At 36.1% G+C, this 23,749-nt stretch overlaps 1 protein-coding gene across 1 annotated transcript; it reads left to right on the top strand.

Annotated features, from left to right (window-relative positions):
• Nucleotides 1-20,085: 20,085 nt before the first annotated feature.
• Nucleotides 20,086-22,502, top strand: LOC133806325 (nicotinamidase 1-like). The gene is made up of 5 exons (XM_062244443.1): nucleotides 20,086-20,498; nucleotides 20,605-20,788; nucleotides 21,141-21,274; nucleotides 21,380-21,565; nucleotides 22,165-22,502. Exons 1-5 carry the CDS (start codon nucleotides 20,358-20,360, stop codon nucleotides 22,282-22,284), a joined length of 765 nt encoding a protein of 254 aa, XP_062100427.1. The 5' UTR covers nucleotides 20,086-20,357; the 3' UTR covers nucleotides 22,285-22,502.
• Nucleotides 22,503-23,749: the final 1,247 nt, after the last annotated feature.

The following is a 23,749-nucleotide window of genomic DNA, read 5'->3' as shown; positions in this document are numbered from 1 at the left end:
TCAAGTGCTTGGTGCACTCCCAAGGTGGCCCATCCACAGCGGCCTATGCTCAATGCCCGTAATGCCAGTCTCAGCTCATAAGTCGAGTCTTGTAGATCCTTGACTTATAAGTCGAGCCTTGGAGATTCTCGACTTATAAGTCGAGCCCCCCCTAAATCAAGAATGCCCTCGACTAGAAATTCGATCTTTAACCAGATACAACAACAAATCCTTGGCTTATAAACCGAGCTTCCTTGTCATAACAGACAATCACATAATACATTTATCATACATACAAATACAATGCATTACAATACATTAAAACATATATACACAGGAATAATCATAATCATGTGCATTTACAGGGCCAACGCCCAAATCAAGACTATGTTCAGCATTCGGGCTAAGCCTTAATCATGTATATTATATTCCGGTGCAGTTTTCTTACCTTTGGTCCAAGTACAAGCTACCAATGAATGACCCTTGAGGATGATCCCTGATCTAAGCCCCTAGCGATGACCTAGTCACAACCATGATAAAGTATCCCATCAATAATTAGTGAATAAAGGCTTCCAGACCGAGTCTTAGCCTCCGGGACATCGAATTCCACTAAAATGGGTAGTAGAATCGATCTCAATCCCTTAGGGTTGAGTTCCCGCACTCAAAAACCATTTTAGGGTTCAAAACCCCTTAAGCGCCGCGACTCTAAGCTCTTGTACCACGGCCCGCCACTAGACAGAGGCTCAGCCTCCCTTTTAACTAGACACACGTCGCGGCGCTGCTTAACAGGCGCCGCAGTGCGCCCTCGCGACAGAGCCCTCACATGGCTCCCAGGGTTCAAGAGGGCCGCAATACCCCAAGAACAGGGTCACGGCCCAACCCCTTCGAACCTAGACTTCTTGGGTTTTTCTTCAGCCAAACCCAACCCAAATCACTCCAAAACAAACCTAAAACTTCAATTCAGTTCCCATAACCAATTTAACACTTTTCCAGCAACAATAACTAACTCGAAACTTGATTGAAAACTCATAAAACACTCAAAATCAATCCTTGAACCCTTGATCATGCAAGCTCTAACCTTCCCACAGAATTCAACATAATGGATATAAAGAATTTAAGTCTAGGTCCTTACCTTCGAGATATACTCTACCCTGAGCTAATTCCCAAGCTCAGCCAATCTTAAACCTTTAAGTCCTTAGTTTAGAATCCTCCAAACTTCTTCAAATCATAAAGCACCAAATGAGGGAGAGAGAGAACTGAGAGATAGAGTGAGAGAGCTGAAATCTTCTACTTCTTTCTAAGCGTTTCTAAAGTCTCAGCTGCCTAAGACTCAACTTAACCTTTTTGCCAAAAAGTCCAAAATGCCCTTATAACTAACTTAAATCATCTAGTGACATCAAGGGAAATTCTGTCAATTGCCACTACCCGCCAAATCCTCGGGTGTTCCTCTAAATTCTCCAATTATCTCCAAATAATAAGAGTTTATTCCCTCATTACCCGATAAACCCCGATAATGAGCTAAGGTACCAAAATAACCTTAGGCTCACCCCAAGCCGGGTATTTAACCATGTTGTGACTTTTCTGCTAGCTTGCTCACCAGGATCCCATCGAGTAACCACTACAACAATTTTGACCAAATATAACACCAAATATATAGCATATTATTCAAAACGTTTTTGATACATACAAATAAAAAAGATACAAAATTTTTTTTATTAAGTGTAAAGCAATAGGCGCCAAATGAAAATGACAAAAAGAAAAAAACTAAAACAATAAAAAATTAAGAATGTTTTCTGAAACCCTTTACACGCTGCCTCTCTCTCACACACACTCAAGTCGGCTCTCTCCCACTCTCACTCACTCTTTCTTTCTCTCAGAGTCTCTCTCCTGGGTTTCTCCCACTCTCCATTCGGCTTTCTCTCACTCTCACCCTTCACCTGGGTTCTTGCTTCTAGCTAGCTATAGAGATACACAGCGATGGAAAAGGACAAGAGCTCATCGCTTCAGCAATGGTGTGGTCATGGTGTGCTTCAGCTGCTCAATGGAAGGGATTGAAGGGATTGAAGCAAGAACCCAGGTAACTGTGAGGTATATGTTTCATTTTTTTTTTTTCAGATTTCAAATTAATATCCGTTCTTGAAACCAAATTCCTTTTCTCAACAGACTTCCTCATCCGTTGGACGCTGCACTCTCACTCTCTTTTCTCCATCAATAGTTTCTCAATCTCTAATCTTCTCATCTCGATCGATCTATCCATTTGAACAGCAAGCCCCTGCTTTCCTTCAAAGCCGCTGCCACCAATGCCATAGATGAGCTTTGTGAGGACAACGATCTCTCCCTCTCCCTCTCTCTCTAGGTGAGCTCAACCCATCTCTCTTTATATGTATAAAAAATATTGCGTTGGGATTTATATGTGTATTTTTTTATTTGATTCTAGAACTATTGATGATGTTTCGATTATGATATTATTGAAGTAAGTTTTTTTGTGTGATTAAATGTAAAATATTTTTTGTTTTCAATTAAGTTGATAAATTTTGGGTTTGAAAAAGTTAATTTTCCAGTGTTTCTTGAGTGTTTAAATGTCAACTATATATGCACTTAATTTGATATTTTTGATATGCTGACTACATGATAAAACACATAATATATATTGAGTAAATGTCATAGTTTGGGTCTTCAAGCTATTTTTTTTTTCAGTTCAGGTCTCCAATAATTTTCCGAATAGGGTATCTCTAGAACTTGAATATGACATATTTTGGGTTTGAAGAAGTTGATTTTCAAGTGTTTTAGTCAGAACCTCTTGTTGTTATAAAACAGGGGAAGAGAATAGATTTTTGGCCTTTGAAGTTAAATGTTGGAAATTCGAATGATGCTTATGATAAAGCTTTCTTGGTTGCATATAATGTGTTTGTTGAAATGCCTCCAAGAGAGTGATATAGATAAATGTCAAAAAAATTGTTTTCTTAAGTGTTTGTGGTTGTATACTGGTTTAAAGATATTTAATTTTCTAATCTATTTATGTTAAAATACTCATGAATATTCTCTTCTTCTATATGATTTTCTCTCTTTCATTTTGTAATTTAATTGTTTGTTTTGTGGAAAAAAATTACTACTGCTTATCTTTTTCTTTTTTAATATACAGGCTGATAGGACCTAGATTGTTCTGGCATTGGAATATCTAATGGCAGCTATAATTGATTTCCATAATAGTGTATTTTTTTTCCTTCTATGTTGCAACATGTGCTTGTCTTCAATGATTCATGTTTTAGGAGATAAATTTCTATATTAAGATGTTCACAGCCATTGTAATTTGATATATTAAACATGTTAACAATATCATTAGATTATGAATGAACAAAACTTTAGCAGTTTTTCTTGTTTCTTATAATTTAAACAATTTTTCATTGAAGTTGAAGCAAAAATCAGGAGACATATTGATGTCAATAAAATTCATTATGTGTTTCTTTCATTGTGCTTATATTTCCAATTATGTCAATTTTGTAATGTTGATGGTTTTTTTCTTTCCAGATGTCACTTCTTGCGACCATTGTCTTGAGCTCCAGCTATGTCAACAATGACTTTGGTAATAACTATAATAAATTTATGATGAGGCAGTTCAAAAGAATCATTTGTTTAGTCTATGCTTCTAATGATGATTTTATTGAAATACTAATTCATGGTTGCCTTGTCTCATTATATCATTCCTCTCTAAAAATGCAGGGAGCGCAAGAAACAAATTTTTTGCCATGTAGCATGCACTAATTCAGGTTTCATGTATGGGTTTTCCAGGGACAACAAGTGCTAGTTACATCCATTACTTGGTAACTGATGAGGTATAATATGATCAAATTCTAATAATTGATACTTGATTTATCATTTTGGGATCTTGGTTTTTAATAAGGCTCTCTATTTGTTTTTAGTTTGTCGCACCTTTACTGTTATTAGATTTATTAGGATTCTATATTTGTGCTCAGTTCACAGATGTTGGAAATTAAAAAAAAATTGGACTATAATTGAGACCAACAACATGCACCATTTGTTACAACAATCCTGAAATTTGTTCCATTACTTGGTACTAAAAACTAACATGTTTTATACTCTTATTGTTTGAGGTCTTAAATTCTCTATTTTCAATTTGAATAAAAATTACTATAAAAATTTATGAAAAATAGGAACTACAAATTGAGGAAAATGATAAGACCTTGTTTATAAAAAGTAGGAAAACATTTTGCTGTAATTGTTGATTTTGCAAGGAGCACAAATTGACTTTAAAATCATTGAATTGTAATATTTTTTTATAAACCGTACTTTATAATTGCAATATTTATAGCCACATGTACTTTTTAATTGCATATGCTTGTGCCATCTATGTAAAAAATCAACATTCCCTTCCAACTAAATACTTTTTAATTGCATATGCTTGTGCAATATTTATGCTGAAAATTCATGTCTATTGTAGATTGTATTCTAGTGTTTTTTCTCTCTTTTACTTCAGAATTTATCTGTTTGTTTGTGGAAAAATCACTGCTTCTTGGCCTTTTCTTTTTTGATGGGCTTTTTCTATAATTTCCATATATCTTAACTTCTTATTGGTTTTGATAGGATTTTCTTGATTTTGTTAGGATTTTCTTGATTTCTATAATTCTTTCATGGAAATTCTTTTGTTAGAGTGCAATATTGCTTAATTGAATTGTTGAGACACTTAACTATGGAAAAACAATTGCTATTTTATTTGAGCTATGAAATCATATTGCTCAATTTACTGTGTTATCATTCGAGAAGGCAATTATATGAACTAGAAATGCCATATATCTTAATTTCTTATTAGTTTTGATAGGATTTTCTTGATTTTGGTTCCTTTCTTATAAGGTTGCATATCTTATTTTCTTATAATTTTTTTTAATTTTAAATCTTACAGCAGTAAAAAAGTAACTAGTAATGATTTCTTTTTATTTTCCCCTAAACATATGAGTTAGTTAGAGTTTGGTATTTGGTATTTGGAAATTTTGGAAGTTTCTTTGTTCTGATGTAATCCTTATTTCATGTGTTTTGGATTGTAGAAAAACTCACACCAACAGTTTGCAAGAGGTATCTTCTCTTACTTTTGTTTTTGTTATAATATTATGCTTGTGAAATATGTATACATTGCTGAATAATTAATTAGGTACGTGGTTGATTATAATTTGGATACAGATGTACGTATTATTCTACTTACTTCATAGTCTAGGAAACAACCCTTTTTCATTAGAATTATCTCTTAACTTCATATCTTAATAATTAATATAATATGCCATTTTCCATCTTCCATTCTAGTGTTTTATCTGAATAGAAAATCTTGCATGTTTGTACTTTTGGTCTAACGTAAAACTTAGTGATTGTATATACTATTCTATTTCATAACTTTTATGTGTTTATGGTCATTTTGCCATTAACAAAAAAGAATCCACACATGAAGCTATTTGAGTCACTACTCTATACAATCACTTTTCAATCTAAATGATTGAAGACAACATTTCTTTATTTCACTTTCCAATAAAAGCTTCAGAGAGTTTTATTGAGTTAACTATAATCTAAGTATAAAATTAGTTTTATACTTCTTTAAGGGTCCTTAGCTAAGTCCTACAATGTTGGCCACTGTAACATATTCAAAAAATTTCATACAAGCTAACCATGGACCTGACCACTGGACTTACTTCTCATTAGTTGAAATGATGGGAGAAAACTTATTTTAGTATCATGTAAAGAATTTCAACTTCAAATGTCTAGTCTTAGATGATTTTCTTACAATCTATCAGCTTTTGATTCTACTTAACTTAAAAATGATGATACAACTTTCATTTTGAACTCACAGGACAAGAAGTCATCAACTTTCAAATGGCCATAGCACCTGTTGGCTTCACCTTTAAAGCTTTTGGTTACAGAATAGCTCTGCCAGAATATGCTCCAGGGTATGTATCCCCAAATGAAAAATTGGGTTAAGTTTTGTGCTTTTGAAATATGGGGTTAATCTCACTTTAATCTCATTGTAGGTGGATTTACTTTTGGCTGCTTATGGCTGCTGCTTGTGGTTTTTTCATCAGTGAAGAAGCTTTAAATATCTGGGTCTGTCTTCTGTTCTGGTACTTCTGTTTCACAAGCTCAAGAAATTTTCTTGCTCCTTTTAGTAAAATTTGTGTGTTTCATGGTTCCATTGTATGCCTGAATTCTTATTTATAGTAAATGATTTAGGTTGGGGTGCCATAGGTTGACTAAATTTTGGAAATCATAACGCATGTATTTGCTGCTGGTCCAAAAATAATATTATAATGAATGTTAACAATATGGACAATAATTACATTGTCATGATCTCAACAGTATTAATATGATCACACATTAGATATTATATAAAATTTAGTACTAAAATTGTGACATCTTTAGTTCACTTCTATGTACATACTAACAGGAAAACCAATACCAGAATAATTAAGCATCTGAGTCACCCTTTCAACTCAGATAGATTCACCTATAAATGTTTGATACTTTGTAACTATTTTACATATTTTTGGGCTCTCTATAATTGATTATTAACGTATACATGCTGAACTTTAATTATGATGCACTATGTTTAAATATATAAATTTTTATATATAATGTTCATACTTTATATATATGTATTAGTTTTAAGTATTATTAATTAGAATATTGATGATTAATATATTGCTAAAAAAATAACATTGTTTATGTGGGGAAAGAACAAAAATCAGATTATAATATGTTGAAGTATAATTTGTATTATGAGTTTGAATTAGTAGTTTTCTATGAAGTTAATAAATAAATTAGAATAAAAAATTATGTTATATCTATGAAGTTAATAACTTGATCAAGTTATTGACAATGAAAGCTTATTTTGTCTTTAAGATTTCGTTCTTGTGATTTTGCAGGCCACATAAACAATCAGTATAATACTTGCTTCTAGGAGCTTGTTAAATCTGGAAAAAGCAAAATCGAGGCTCAAAATATATTAAAGGTGCAACACTTGTTCACTCTGTTACCGTTTTTTTTTTACAATATATTGTTTTATGTTTAAGAGCACAATAACTTACTGAGTCCCAACTATTGTGGCAGTATTAGCTTGACTTTCAGTTCCTGCAAAAATCCTTGCCATTCCAAAGTCTGAAATCTTGGGATTCATATTCAAATCAAGTAGTTTGTTACTGGCTTTCAAGTCTCTGTGGATGATTCAAAGCCTAGAATCCTCATTAAGGTACAGAGTTCCTCTTGCTATTCCATTTACAATATTAACCTGTGTGCTCCAATCTAGGTGTGCACATTTCCTTGAATCTAACCATCACAAGTGCGAGAAAAATGCAGTTTAGAGTAGGAAACATAACTATACATCTATAATTTAGTATGATGATACAAGGTCCTGAAATCAGAGGACTTCAGAGAAAAGAATGTATACAAATATTTATATTATTACCAAACAAAATGATGTCTATGTTGTTGGTTGGCAAGTATTCATACACAAGTATCTTTTCCTTTCCATCTACACAGAAACCCAAAAGCTTGACAAGATTGTAATGTTGAAGTTTCAATATCAGTAGAACATCATTAGTGAATTCTTCTGAACCTTGCTCAGAACATATTGAGAGCCTCTTCACTGTCACTTCCTTTCCATCTCTTAGTGCCCCCTACAAAAAACCATTTTGTTTTTGTGTAATCCTATATATGTTGACTTCTTTTTCAGATTGAAAAAAGATAATAAAGAAATACTTTATTAATTCCCTTGTAAACAGGGCCAAAACCACCCTCTCCTAACTTGTTTGAATCAGAAGAGTTGTTAGTAGAAATTTTTATGGAAGCCAAATCAATGTATGGAAACTCCTGATCTGTTGAATCATCTCCATTGATGTTCTTATGAGAAATTTTCCAGAGATTTTCATTATTCCCTGAATAAGGAATCAAGCTGTCGATTAAGTAGAGAACAAAAATAAAAAAAGACAGGCAAGTTACTCGTAGATAAGCTTGAACAAAATCTTTATTACTCTTTTTGTGTCTTCTGTTAAGTGCATAATAGCAAGCATATGAACCAAGAACTACTATCGCAAGACATGATATAACAACAGCTACCAATGCAAATTTCCATCTTTTATTTCTTCCATTATCTACAATTCAAATCAATCAATTAGATAATATCTCTCTATTTCTTTTTCACATAAGCTAGTATGTAAAAGAAAAAAGAAAAAAAAAACAAGAATCTTCATGATGAATAATTAAGAACCTTCTCCATTCTTATTATTAGCCATAGAATCAGATTCACCCATATAAAACGCATACAACTCATATCTCAAGTAGCAGCTTCGACTAAGAATTCTAACTCCAATTGAGTAATAATAAACATCCAAAATCTCTTCTGTGGCACTTCTAAGACATTTCTTATAGTCATCTGGGGACAAGTCTCTAGTGCATTGTACTAAAGCGTATACAGTATTATCCATATGTTGGAGGTTATACTGAAACAGACTAAATCAGTATAATAGCTTTTTGATGCAAGGATAGTAGTTTTAGTTTCTTGTTCCCAGATGTTGTTTCTTAATATTTGAGTTATTTAAAATATGGTTTGAGTTGCTCCTTTTTGGGCAAGTGTTTTTTCTCTTTAGTTTTTGTTTTAGTGTGTTTTTGTCTCATCCCATTACACTCACTTTAGTTCTTTTTTCTCTGTCCTGGACTGGTTACATTTGTTGAGTTCATGCAAAAAAAATTCAAATTTCACACCTGCAACTATTCTTTGAAAAAGTGATTGTTTGTAATCAAAATATAAAAAATGTATTGTTATGCTCAATATTTTTGTTTATGAATGTCCTAAAATTGTTCCTAAAATATAGCTTCCAATCCTGTTTTGATTTAGGCTTCTTGGCTCCCTCATTTCCCCGTCTTTTTTCAACAAAGATTAAGAAGATTACTCAATTTACTATTCTCCAATCTGAAACATTTTTACTCAACTTACAGAACATATGTTCTAGGATGTTATTTATCTTGGTTCTTAGCCTGCATCTGAAGCTTTGTTCTGCTTTCTTATTGAAATAGTTTTTATAAAAAAAAGGAACAGGAAAATTTAAGGACTTATGGATGCCATGCGCTATATGTTTTATGATGGCATGAAGATAATGAAAACCTTGAGGCTTTGGAGACCAACATTGTTAAAAAAAAGTTCACTAATCATTTTGTTTTACTTAGTGAAGATAAAAAATATTATGAAATGCTTGGTCCTGGTCCTTGGAGCTTGTTTTTTCACCCTGTGCTTTAACTTTGCAGCCTTTGCAGCTTTTGAGGGTTGTGTTCTGTCATGTTAATATGTATTACACATTCTTACAAAAAAGAAAAAACAAAAGGAAAAATTCTCAAACTTTTTATTCCATTAGACCATTCTTTTTTATTTCTTTATTTATTAGCCCAGTTTTCCAAGGTTCCTTCTTTCCTAGTCGGTCCTGGTCTGGTGGTACAAAAAGTGTCTGATTATACAACTTGTTGTAAAGTGTCTGATTAATTGGGTGTTAAAAGACAGGTTAATTAAGATATGTGTCATGATGTATCATTGGTTATTGGTTTAACATTTTTTTTTGAATTTATTTTAAGTGGGAATATTTCTCTGCTTTGTCCCAAGATCTTCTATTCATGTTTAGTTTTGGTATTTGGGAATTTCAGCTATGCTAATGAAATATAAACACGGATAGAGATATGGAGTTTTGCTTTGCATAAGTCATTCATTAGTCCTGTAAATAAAAATGCATTCCATGCCAATCAGATTCGTTTTGTTTATCAATGTCCTAAAATTGTGTCTAAAATATAGCTGCTTATTTGAATATTTGTGGAAAGGGATAATGCTGTTTATTTGATACAATGAAAGACCACATTCTGAATCTCTTTGTAAGATCTTAACAAGTTTTTCTTAAGCTATTTTTGCAGCTAATGTTACTGATTGAGGTTCACTAATTGATTATCATATCTAGTATTAAGAAAGACTACATGCTAACATTTTCTTGTGCAATAGTGACAACTTCTTTTATTCATACATTTTTCTTTATTGGGAGTTTCCAACTTTCATGTTTCAGCTATATTAGGATTGATATTTAGTTAAATATAATACTAATATGTTTCAGTCACTACACATTGTATGTATGTATGTACGTGTGTATATGGTTTTTCTCTGTTTTCTTTTGATTAATTTTTAGTCATTTTATTCAGCTCTCATTTTGCTCATTTTTTGTGGAAAAGTTTGTAATTATTATGCAACTTATATGAGCATAGAAGAGGTCTCTTTGACTCACTGGATTAGAGAGTGATAGATGCCAAGCTTTTGAACTATAACCATACTGTTTATTTGACTAAATTTTGCAGTGTTTTAAAAAATTTTAGAGCAACATCATGAGGAGGTTTGCCTTGGAAACCTAAGGAGATTTCAATTTAGAGAGCTTCAGATGTCAACAAACAACTTCAGCAGCAAGTACTTGGTTGGATGATGAATTGAAGGATGGAGCAAGTTTCATGCATGGTTTACATTTGTGTATTTTGTAATGTTTCTGTTTCTCATTTTTAAAGTAAAAAATGTTCAAGATTATATAACTTTATTATGCTATGCTTTCAAATTTAAGTTAGAACTAAGATCTCATGAATTAGACATATTCATGGTTTGAATTAGTTATTGATTAATGTAATACTTGTGGTTTATCAATCTATTGAGAATTACATTTTATGATTAATTTTGATTTTTTTTTATCAAAATACAATAATGAAAATCTTTTAATTAAAAAAAACCTTATAAGTATACTTATCAAAATAAAATTTAAAATATATTATCCACACTAAAGTAACAAAATTTTATTACTAGACTTTTAATATGTTATGATTTAAAAATATATTATAAGCATAACAAATCGTTATGATTTATATAATATAACAAACTAAAAATGCTATCAAAATAATCAAATGTAACAGTGGAAAAGTGTTATGCATAAAGTATAAGATTAAACTCCAAATTTATAATCAAATACTCTAACTAAATGTTATTATTTGAATATTATAGCAACTAAAAATGTGTTATTGAATAGTTTAAGATAACATTGAACATAACATTCGAATACTGTTATAGAAAAGACAGGACTTTTAATAACAGGGGCTATGTTAGCATTTTCAGAAGCGTTATCAATACTCCCGGTTAGCAGTTTTTAAGTATTATGAATACTGTTTTTTCTTGTAGTGAACCCAAATATATCCACATAATAATATGTTCTCAATCATACACACACATATTTACAATTATACCCTCAATGGGTCGAAATTACTAAAATGCCCTTCTTATAAGAAATGGGCCCACACGCATATTTAATATTTCTAAACATGCAAGCATAATTATATTATAATATAATTCACATAATGACATGCTCATAATACATTAGCACACAATTATTACAATTATTGCCTCCCGACCCCCTAATCTAGGCACTAAGCAATATTAAGAATTTGGGATGTTACATATATCGTTGTCTCCTCTGCACTGGGCGCAACTACGAGAAGGCATCTCACAAAGGGGTCTTGTCAATCCTTGAAGGAGCTCCACTACCAGTGGAACTATCCTTTCTCCAAGCCTCCTCATAAGGAGAGGCTTCAACTCTTCGCAGCTGAGAGGCGGCATTGGGGTCTTCGGCCTGTCCTCGCGAAAGAACTCCACAAGGATTTTGAAATCCTCATTTCCCTCCTCCAGGCAGGCATTGAAGTACTCAATCACTCGCTGATGCATTTCCAAATCTTCCCATTCAAAGTACTCAGGGAAGATGATAAGGAAAAGTGTTATGGTCGGAGGACTGTCAGGCACCTCAGAGGATGGGAGGTCATTTCCCATCCTCAAAGTCCCCTCATCACGAACCGAGGACCCCCCACAAAGGTCTATGACCTCTCTAGTCGCCACTGGTCTCAGGGGGGAGACCAATGGAACAGCTGCCAGAGCTGCAAGGACTACCGAGGCTAGAGGCACCATGACTGGTGTAGTCGGGACTTAGATTTGAGAGGGTTTCGACACCCTTTGGCGTTTGGCCAGAATAGGGTCGGACAAACCCATGTGGCCTGCAAAGCAATGTAAAATGGTTAGTCTCTGGAGGGAAATAAACAAAGATAATAGAAACACATGCAAAAATATGATAAGTATGCAAGAAAACTCCTCAGAAGCCCCACCACTAGATGGCTCCTCCGCGTGAAGAATGGAATGAGAAAACTTTCACACGAGTCTGCCCATCTCCTGGGTGGTGTTCATCTTGTATTGGCAAAACCACCTCGCGTGCATGGACGTCACCTCATCCAGTGGCACAAACCTCTGAGGGTTGACCCTTCTCTTCGGGTGGTGGAGGAAGGTGTCAATTAGGTATTGGTAGTCTTGGAACTCCTTCGCAATCCAATGACGTCCCAAGATTTTCCCACACTCGAGAAATGATGGTGAAACCCACACATGTCGGGGCTAACTCCCTCTCCTACATGCTTAGCATGCTTGCAGAGCCAACAAGCTAGCGGCTTCCTCCCTGCAGCAGCATCTGTACCGCTGGAAGAACTGGACTCTGCTGTCTTTTTCTCTCCCCCACTCTTGCCCTGCCATGACTTCCCAGACTTCTTGCTCCCAGAGCTACTTGAGCTAGTTGGAGGGGTAGCCCTTTTCGGCAGGCTGCTCTCCGGAGTGTAGTCTGATAATCGTTCAGCAACAGCTTGAGCGGTGGCTAGGTCAGACACACGCTGTCTTTGAAGTTCTTTCTTGGCCCACGGTTTCAATCCCTCGAGGAAGTAGAAGAGCTTGTCTACTTCGGACATGTCCTTTATATCGAGCATTAGTCCCGAAAACTTCTTCACATATTCTCGAACTGTCCCGACTTGTTTAAGCTCTCTCAACTGGCGTCGAGCCATGTAGGCGAAATTTTCTGGCAGAAATTGCGTCTTTAGTTCTCTCTTCAAGTCTACCCAAGATGTGATGGTGCACCTACCATTTTCTATGTCATCATACTTTGTCCTCCACCACACCTTGGCATCCCCAGACAAGTACATGGTAGCCATGGCGACCTTTCCTTCTTCCGAATCGGCCCGCACGGCTCTAAAATAGTGTTCCATGTCGAAGAGGAAATTTTCCAACTCCTTTGCGTCTCTGGCCCTGTTATAGGGCCTTGGCTCGGGCACTTTAACTCGGCCATATTCCATACCTATCGACCCTGTTGCAGGGGCATTCCCAACCGTTCGCATGGTTAGGTTTACCTTTGCAATTAGCTCAACCATTTCTTCTCTGAGCACGCCAACTGCCTCCCTGCAATCTTCCGTAGTGTCATTTATGGAAACTTGTTGTTCCTTCAGCATGCACTCCACCGCCGCAATGCGCTCTTCCCACCGAGGGGAAACATAAGTACTTGTTGGAGTGTTTCTTTGCACCAACACGATTACTCTGGATAGGAAAACATCATTTTCCTTCTCTAGCATAGCTATGCGATTGCTTGCATTTGACGATCCAGAGTTATGACTTGCAGAGGAAAGATCCGTGACCCTTTCGTCCAAGCCATCTAATTCCCCCACACGCTTCTCAAGTGCTTCGATCCTCTGAGTGTTGATCACCATTAGTGTGTTTTGCCGAGCTCTTTCTCTAACTTGGCTCTGATACCAACTGTCACGGGCCAACTATTTGGGTACTCCAAGTAGATGGAACGTGCGGCACTTGCAGACACTTTAAGCTAGCAAGTCAGCCTACAACACACACCTGCAGGCAAACAAACGCAGTGGTTAGCCACATACACATCTCGGATATGCAACAGGAAATAACGAAGTATGAGCAAGCACAAAGCCAGTCATTCCTTGGAACGTCCATACAACACAAAGCACACAACAAGGCAAGTGGCACGCAATGACCCAACAAAGATAACAAACAAAAAACACATAGGCAACAAGAGAGCATACAAGGGCAAGTATGGATAAACATCGTTTTATTAAGATATAGCCTTGATAGGGCAAGGGAGTACACAGCTTTGGCCCCTATCTGTTGATGGCCATGGTGCTTCCCTAAGTCACCAGGTCACCTCCCCCTATGGAGCCTTCTAGGGATACAAGGTCTTCCCAATAACATATATGATTTTTGTCTGGGAGACATATGCATAATTACAAAGCTGCCACTACCCTATCCCACGAGGTTGCTTGGTGCAAGACTTGACTAATGATCAAGCACCAAGGCATGCTCACTTACAAAATGGCCCCATGTGGTTGTGCCAAAGGGGCAGCACCACATGTGGCTCTTATTCTAGCACGGAGCCTTGTAAGACACACCCAGGTGTGTATACTTCATTAAAGTATAGTACCCGTCAAGCTTCCTCTTCTTAAGAGCCCAAAAGTTGTAAACATACATAATTTCGAGTGGAGAAGGGATGGGCCAGTCCGCCTCCTGTACAGAACATATAGCCCAGCTAGCACTCGGTATCCATTTGGGGATAGCTGGAATAAGGTTATGCCGACGAACTTTAGGAAGTCAACATAGTACTGGTGTAAGGACAGGGCAGCTCCCGCCTGAAGGTGAGACACACTTCAGGCCCCGAGATCGTAGATGCTCTCGTTCGCCCTTTCAGTCTCTCGGGATAGGTGCGTCAATATGTCCCGACCCCCACTCTATAGTGGGTGAGTATTTTGTTGAGTGCCCCCCATGTCCCAGCTTGTTGGGGAACTGCTCTGCTTCGAATTCATTCGGTTCATATATGTTGGACCCATACATAAGACCCATGTTTACCTCCTCCTCTGAGGCACCAATCTGTAGGGGCCTCTCCACCCTTGGAGGTACTTCCCTCACCACGAGGGCCCTACTCTGCTCTAAGGCCTCCTACCTCCTCTCCTCAGGAAATTTTCCTGCTTCCCAAGCCATCTTTAGCAGTTCTCGATCAAAGATGTTGAATCCTTGCTGGTGAAGGTGGTGTAGCTCTTCGGACATCTGAAACAACAAAACCAAGCGATTAGCGCCTTGACCAGAAGAAAGATAGGCCAAAATGAGAACTCCTAAGACAATTGCTTGAGGAGTGGAGGAGAAAAGGAATTCTAAAGGACTGGGGTATCCTCAGAACCAAAAAAATTGGTGCTAGAGAACACCACTGAAGTTCATGAACCTCGACGGAATCTGGTAAATTTCCAGATTTCGGTCAAATGTCCAGAAGAACGAAAAAGCGCAAGAAAGCCTAAAGTAGTCCATTTGGACATTTTTTAACTTTTAATGTCAAAATGGACCTAAAAATACTAAACAGAGGTCAAAATGACCTCTAAATACCAGAAATCACCAGTGCCTCAAAATATCAGAAATCACCAGCGCCTAAACATGCAACAATTTTCAACCCAAAAACTCAAAACAGAATAGTTGATAGAACACTTACTCGAGATGTAGTGCTTGTAAGTGGTGTGTCGCGTTCGAACACGAAATATTTCGTCTCGTTCACCCAGAAGTATGAAGATTCTCTCCAATCGTCTAGGTCACTGGAGTGCAAGAACTGGTGAAGATTGGGGTTTGGGAATAATTGAGGGGGTTTTTAGAGAGTTTGGAAAGCTCTGGAATTTCTGAAAATTTCAAATGATAAAAGTGAACAAGAGAGAGGCAATTCTCACATTTTATACTCGAAGTACTTGGGGAGGAAGCAACTCCACCCCGACTATTGATCACCTACGGGGTAGGCACTCGAGCATGATCCAACGGTCATGATTATCAAGGCACAGATCACAATCATTAGCATGGGAAAAGGATGCCTCGAGCATAGGGAGAATGGACACCTCGGGTACAGATTTGACGTTTTGGGCGTGGAACAGACTCCTCATTAATTGCACCGATTGATGGGCCCAGCAATAGAGATTCAACATGTGGTGTTACCTTTTTGGAGTGTGACGTCATGAAAAACCAATGCGTGACCCCCCGAAGACCTTTGAAATTACTCATCTCAAACTAAGTCTCCATTGTCCAAGGACAAGTGAAGACTTCGGGGGCAAATGTTTTCTGTGATTTCATCATTGGACACGTGACAGTCATTAGAGAAGTAGTTAGACTCTCCTTGGGAGCTAATGAAGTCCTAGAGCTCCCCGGAGTGTAAACTCCTCCCAGTGCGTTGTGATCTATTTCCAGGTGTGGATGTCTTCAAGTTAGGCCACGTCTCGAGGACCTCCATTGCGGTCATCTCATCCTCTTGGTTAGTTAGTCCTCCAGGTCTAGGAGGTAGTCCTCGAAACCTGGAGTGAACGCCAGGTGTCAATTACAGCAACTTTGTACCACATGTAGTTGTCTGACATCTTTTGGTGCCTCGAGTAGTGGTGTCGAGCTCATACACTCAACAATTGGCATTTTCCAATGTGCTGCCTGACATGGGAAATGTGCAGCTACATTATGATAGTGTCAGGGGCGTGTCTCCTGTAAAGTAATGGTCTGCAACCTACGAATTGGGCCCCGTGTGATATGCCTATGACTACCTCCTTAATTAGTGCACCCGGAGGTGTTAATTAGCATTAAACTCCCAAATGATTGAGAATTTTTTTAATAAATTCCCATTAAGGGAATTAATTGTCCCCAACCACTATAAATAGGGCTAGGGCTTCCATTGTAGATGACTTTTTGGCTTTCGGATTTTTTATCCCACTTTTTATACGCAGAGCAATATATACACTGCATGAGAAACCTCCATTGAAGCTTGACTTCTCAAGCTTCAAGTACATTAATACTAAAGCCTCATGGACTAGAGCTGTTTTATAACTCGAACCACATAAATCTCGTGTCTCTTTCCTGCATTTCTTTAAGTTCTTGTTTAATTAGTTGATAGCGAAAAAGACAACCAACAATTATAATTTTCTATTATTATAAAAAAAATTATAATTTTCTTACTGATATTATATTCTTATTTTAAAAACATTATAAAATAATCAAATAATTTTTTTTTTAAATATACAATTTTGTACTATTATAAAACCCGCAAAGCGCAGCTATATTTCCTAGTTATATTAATAAAAAAACAATGATATCAATATTTTAACACTATTATAATTTGCTAATTTCAAATAACTTATTACTTGATAGCATTTACTAACAATGTAACGTCCCAAATTACCTAATAAGGCTTAGGGCCTTGATTAGGGGGCCAGGATGATAATTTATTGAAATTATATGTTTATGTGATATATATATATATATGTGTGTGTATGTAAATATGTGATTGTGTGAGTTATATTATAATATGACTACATATGCATGTTTAGGAGTATTAAATATGCATGTGGGCCCGTTTCTTATTAGAAGGGCATTTTAGTAATTTTTGCCCGTTGAGGGCATAATTGTATATATATGTGAATATATGTGATATATGTGAGAGACCACATTATTATGTGGGTTTATTTGGGTTACTCGGCACGAGACGATCCTAGGGAGGAAGTTAGTGGGAAAGTCACAACAGGACCATATACCCGACTTGGGGCGAGGCAACGGGTATTTTGGGCATCTAGTGCATTACTGGATTATCGAGTAACGAGAATGAATATTCGATGATATATTTGGAGTTAGTGAGAATAGGAGGGGATATCAGGAATTTGATCATTTTGCCCTTGGGGATGGTTTTGGTACCCCGAGCCCTCGGGATTTGCTTAAGGTTACTTGAACCTTAAGTAAACCATACACAAACAAAACACTCAGGAAAAAAAAACTCGAACACTCAACCCTCTCTCCTCTCCCAACCGACTCTCTCTCTCTCTCTCAATTTTGGTGGATTTCTTGAGGAAGCAAAGTGAATGGAAGGCTTGGATTTGTTGCAGCTAGGAGATCATTAAATAAAGCTAAGGTAAGATTTAGTCCCTGTTTTAATTTGAATTATGTCATGATTTCCTAGAGTTCTTGGGGTGTTCTTCAGCTTTGTGGCTCAAGTGGGTGATTATGAGTTTTGATGAGTTTTTAGTCAAGTTTTAGGTTGGGTTTTGTTGTTGGTATCATGTTGATGTTATTGTGGAGATTGAATTATGGTTCAAGGAATTGTTTGGGAGGATTTTGGTGGGTTTTTTGCTGAGGAAAAATAGGGGAATTATGGGTTCGTAGGGTCAAGTCGCGACCCTATTCTTGGGGCGTCGCGACCCATGTGAACCCAAGGCCATGTGGGGGGCTTCTGTTTCAAAGGCGAGACGCGAACCTCAAGGGCAAGTCGCGACCCGTGTCCTGATTCTAGGCAGGAGAGCATTCTGTTCTGGGAGGCGCGCCACGGCCCTTAGGGGCAAGCGGCGGCCCGCCTAGGCATCTTTGGTGACCTTAGGTCTTGAGTAACGGGAACTCAAACCTAAGGGCTCGGGATCGATTCTACTACCCGGCTGAGTAGAACTCGACATCCCAAAGGCTAGGACTCGGTCCGGAAGCCTTTAATTGCTTGTTATTGACGGGATTCATTATTATGGTTGTGACTAGGTTATCGATAGGGACTCAGAACTGAGATCGTGCTCTAGGGTCATTCTTATTATACTTTGCACTCGGACCTGAGGTAAGAAAACTGCACCCAATACGTGATATATGTGATTAGGGCTCGAGCCCCTGAGAATGAACGTGATTGAGTTAAGTTTGTGCTTGTTGATTAAACATACTTGAATACTCTGTTTCCGGCTAAGTGGTATATGATTGTTCGCATGGTCTGCGTAGTTAGGGGTTGGCACCGTTAAGGAACATGGTTATTACTATGTTTGCATTTAATTGATGGTGTATGCATACTTTTATTTTCTGAAGTATGCTTTTCTGTATCTATATTTGAATACCTGGCTTAGAGCTTGACTTATTAGTCAAGGACGGCAATAGCACTACGCGCTGGTCAAAAGGCTTAGGCCAAATCAAGAACGTACTATTACGTTGGCTGACCCTATGGTTGTTGGAAAACAATGCGCTTGACTGACTTTATGGCTAGTTACTCAGAGCTAAGGGAAATGGCACTAAGTGACTCTATGGTCATATAGCTAGGGCATAGGGCCCCATGTTGACTCTATGGTCAACTATTCAGGGCAGCGGGCCCCAGAGTGATCCAATAATAATTTATTTGTAATTGTATGCATGCATGAGTAAGTTATTACTGTTGTGCATTCTAGATAAGTATTTGGAATCTATATTTACTGTTCATGCACATGTTTAAGTTTTCTTGCTGAGCCTTGGCTCACGGGTGCTATGTGGTGCAGGTAAGGGAAAATGAAAGCTTGAACAGCCATGAGTTGGAGAGCTTCAGTGGCAGCGTGTACATATGCGACTGCTTGCCCACCACGACCGATGATATCTCAGAGGAACTAGGGTCGCATCCCTTATTTTGCCGCTTAGGCCGGCTGATTGTACTTTTGGTTGTATATACCTTTTAAACATCTATTTGTAATATTTTGGGATCTCATGTATGTATTAAACCTTTTAATGAAAAGTCAACAGTTCCTTTAACCAAAATTTTTATCTCTAACCCATGACATTAACCTTAGTTACACATTTATGACCAAATGACTTGATTAGCAAGTCTGACACTATTTAAAGTATACAGTGTAATGGTCTTGGATTAGGAGGACGTTATAAACAATCTATTCCAAAATGGAATGTGGCTATTAAAATTAGGCATTAAAAAAACTAAAAAATGATAAATAACATTTTTTTTCCAGAATTATGACATTTGTAGAGTTTTGCCTACTAAACATTTTTTTCTGAATTCTCGCAAACTATAAAATTGTTGAAAATGAGCTCCTTCATTTTTTGAATGATTTGATAATACAATGATCTATTTAACTGACTGAAACTAAGCCAAATAATATTTATTAGTATTAGATATACTAATTTTAAGAAAGTAGACATATATTCTCACAATTTATTATTAGAATACTATATACGCATTTTTTTTTCCTTAGATTCTAGAATGGTTCCATATTAGTGCTATATCATCAAACTATTTAAAAAAATGATTGCAATGCAGCAGAACATGAGCACATCTTCAATGATTTCTATATTTCTAACTAAGGGACTTTTAAAGTCTTACCATAGCCATAGTTGATAGTTCATCGAAAAAAAAAAAGATATTTGTCCAAAAAAACAAAAATACTATTTCCCAAAGTCAAGTCGGGGTAGGTAAAGACTCAGTTTCAGTGCTCCAGATTTGGTATTCGTTAATCGAGGGACCCATAGTGATACTTGAGATTTATACTATTGCTATATACTTTTCATCATCGTAAAAGATTGGTCAGCTTCATTTATCTTCCTTTTATTCTCACCAATCAAAGTCTTCTGAGACCCAATGGGCTCATTCGACGGGTTAAAGTCTTAAAGACTTTTTCATATATTTATTGTGATGAAATATTGTTGTCTCTGAAGCAAGAGAAAGATCGAAATGGTTTCGAATACGATTGATTTGATTCAGGAAGAGCTTCCCGTTAAGCAAGAACCATTTATCATATCTGGGGATGTTAAGACTGGTCTTGTCCTTGTCGATCTCGTCAATGGCTTCTGTACCGTCGGAGCGGGAAATATGGTAAAACTTATTTCTTTCTTTCTTTCTGTCTGTCTATCATATAATTATGATAACAACCCTGAATTTTGTTTTGATGGGACTATGATTGAAATTGGTTAAAACATAGGCGCCGAGATTCCCCGATAAGCAGATCGCTGAAATGGTGGATGAGTCAGCGAGACTCGCCAGAGCCTTCTGCGAGAGAAAATGGCCTGTTTATGGTTTTTTGGACTCGCATGATCCCAACGTTCCTGAACATCCTTACCCTCCTCATTGCTTTGCCGGAACCCACGAATCTAAACTAGTTCCAGGTACCCTTTTCCTTCCTTTTTCACTGGGTTTTTTTTTTCTTTTCTTTTCTTAAAGAAACGTATCCACCATGTGCCTGTATGAACACAAGATTATTATCATCTGATACATCCCTCATCACAAGTCATAACCTTCTTCGAAACACATCTGATGGTCTGTTTCTGATTGCTTATAAAAGGTTATTTTATGCTCTTTATGGTAATGGACTGACATGATAGCCAAGTGGCAGTCTAAGAAAAGGTCTGAGTGAATAAAGCCAAAGTTTGGGTAATAAGAATAGGGAGAATCAGAATTCATTCTTAACATTTCTCCATCGTGTCTTTTGTTTATTAATCTTTTATTTGTCTTTTGTAGCTTTACAATGGTTAGAGAATGAATCTAATGTCACGCTTAGATGCAAAGATTGTATTGATGGATTTCTTGGCTCAATTGAAAAGGATGGCTCCAATGTGTTCATCGATTGGGTTAAGAATAATCAGATTAAAGCGGTGAGATTTCCTAGATTCCATTTGTCTTGTCTCTTGTCCTTTTTTTGTTATGGTTTCTACTGTTTATTGACTAATATTTTGCAATCCCTTTTGTTAATTTTGAAGATTTTGGTGGTGGGGATATGTACAGATATATGTGTACTAGATTTTGTATGTTCCACACTGTCTGCAAGAAATCGTCATCACCTTCCTCCCCTTGAGGATGTGATTGTGTATTCTCGTGGTTGTGCCACTTATGATATCCCAGTTCATGTGGCAAGAACATCCAAGGATCTAATAGCTCATCCTCAGGTACGTTCAACTATCAAACTTTCAAGTGTGTCATAATCTGGTGTGTGAACCTGCAAGTGTAGAGCTTGCTTGGTAACACTTTTAAGTGTCTCTTATTAAACTCTTGTTCAAGTAAATCCCCACAATTCCTTTCCACTTAGCAAAAAGGGAATAAATATCTTGAATTTTAGTTCATAATTTTTCATAAAAGCTTTTCAGAAAACAGTTTATGACATAGATATAATGGCTGAGAACCAGCCGTCTTTAGTGAATTGGACTAAAACATGGTTAGTTTCATATCAGCTTTAGAGCTTTAATGCTTTCATTGAAAAATGCTTTTATTTTGCTGAAATAAATTAAAGATGTGAGTAATAAATGGTGCTATTTTTACTTCCTATAGTATGGTTTTGGTTGGAAGCTTTGGACTTTCTCTTGTGAAGTGACTTAAAATCGAAAGCCTTTATACATGCATAGAATTGTCAACTAATGAGATTAGTATAGTTTAGAGCCAAATAAGTAATTAGAAAATTGAATAGGTAGGCCTCTACATTCTGCTTTTTGATGTATTTGGCCTTTATTTACTACCTCTCAACTCACCCTGATTGTTGATCTCATGGCAGAATCTAATGCATCACATAGGCCTTTACATCGCCCAAGGAAGAGGAGCAAAGGTGGTGTCAGAAGTTTTATTTGATGACAAAGAAAATAACCGTGAAGAAAATGTCATTTCTCATTATTAAAAAACAATGTATTTGTACTTTGTTTTCTCCTTTCTTATACGGTGAGTTGTCTTTTACTTTTATAAATAAAGAAAGGCATCTTATAGATGTCTTTATTGAGGGCAGAATTTCTTCCAAGACGTCGAGTAAGAATGACTGTACCTCTGTGATATCAATAATCATGTCGTGTAGATTTATTTTGATGTGAATTTTAAGTAGATGCTAAATTTGATCCTCTATTTTGTAAAAGTTTCCACGATAATTTTCAATTTTACAAAATCTACCAAAATTAATCATGTACATTATTTTGATCATTAAAAAAAAACTATTTTATTACTGTTTTATTACTATGACCATTATGTTACTTATATTAAAATTTATCTTTATCAAAATGAGATAGATGATTAATTTTAGTAAATTCTATAAATTAGAGGATTATTAATGACATTTTGAAAATATAGAATCAAGTATAAATTAATATTTTTCCTATGGATAAACTACTTCAATACCGTTATATTACATCGTTTACAACTAAAACGACATGCGCTTGGGAAGTTTCATTTAAAGATAATTAACATTCCAAAATCTTACTTTAGATTAATTAGTAGAAAGAGTATTTGATTGATCCGTACATTTCTCTCTTTCTTTCTTACATTTTTATAAAAAAAAAATAAAGAAATCAAACTAACAAGCCAAGGAAGAGATATGTCATCTGGATATTTTTTTAAATATTTTTTTATTAGAAATATTTGAAAGAAGGAGAAGCAAAAATTCTTAAAGTTTGAATACTTCCTTTGGTGGCTGTCCGAAAATTACTGTTGCCAACCGTCCGAATACATTCAGATATGATTCTCTTTTTTTTTTTAATGATGAAAATTTCTGCAAGTCTCACTCTATAATCATTTTTAATTGATTTAAGTTTGGGTTTTTGATGTTCCAAAATTTTTTTTACTCTCGGTAATTTATACCATCTATCATCTTTTACGTATCCATATCTCTCGATTAATGTTTTTTTTTTTAGTTTTTTCAATTAACTTGCAACCAAAAGATCATCTTTTTGATAACTCTATTTGCTCTATATATTGTGCATTTACCTCTCACCAATAATTGTCAGACATTTCTTATAGAATTTAGATTTTGAGTTGATTGAATCTGTTTGGGTCAAACTCTTCCCCCAATTTTTTATTATTTTCATTTAAAAACGAATTTGATGCGTTGAAGTTTGTTGATGTAGTCCTATAAATATATATACACATTGTGTTGGTTGAACCAACAAGGGAGAGTACCTACAAGAAGATATTTCGATGCTTAAATCAGTATAATGCTTTAACTTGCAATCCACAATCTTTGAAACTTTTTTCCATCTAAAGTCTCCGGTTCCAAAAATAGGTCCCTCATCTCCTCTTTATAGAAAAATGACAAAGAATAAGGTTAAGAAGGCTTATCGTAATTGGTCCACGTGTCTAGCTTCGTTAATCTTCTTCCC

Source organism: Humulus lupulus, chromosome 1 (assembly GCF_963169125.1).
Source record: "Humulus lupulus chromosome 1, drHumLupu1.1, whole genome shotgun sequence".
Taxonomy (NCBI): domain Eukaryota; kingdom Viridiplantae; phylum Streptophyta; class Magnoliopsida; order Rosales; family Cannabaceae; genus Humulus; species Humulus lupulus.
The sequence above is the reverse complement of the archived record's forward strand: the minus strand, read 5'-3'. Positions and strand labels throughout refer to the sequence as shown.

Excerpts from the sequence above, each read along its gene's own strand:
- LOC133806325 (XM_062244443.1), top strand. The coding sequence starts at position 20,358 with ATGGTTTCGAATACGATTGATTTGATTCAGGAAGAGCTTCCCGTTAAG. Across the intron at positions 20,789-21,140 it reads CGAATCTAAACTAGTTCCAG|CTTTACAATGGTTAGAGAAT; the intron begins GTACCCTTTTCC and ends TGTCTTTTGTAG. Across the intron at positions 21,275-21,379 it reads AGAATAATCAGATTAAAGCG|ATTTTGGTGGTGGGGATATG; the intron begins GTGAGATTTCCT and ends TTAATTTTGAAG.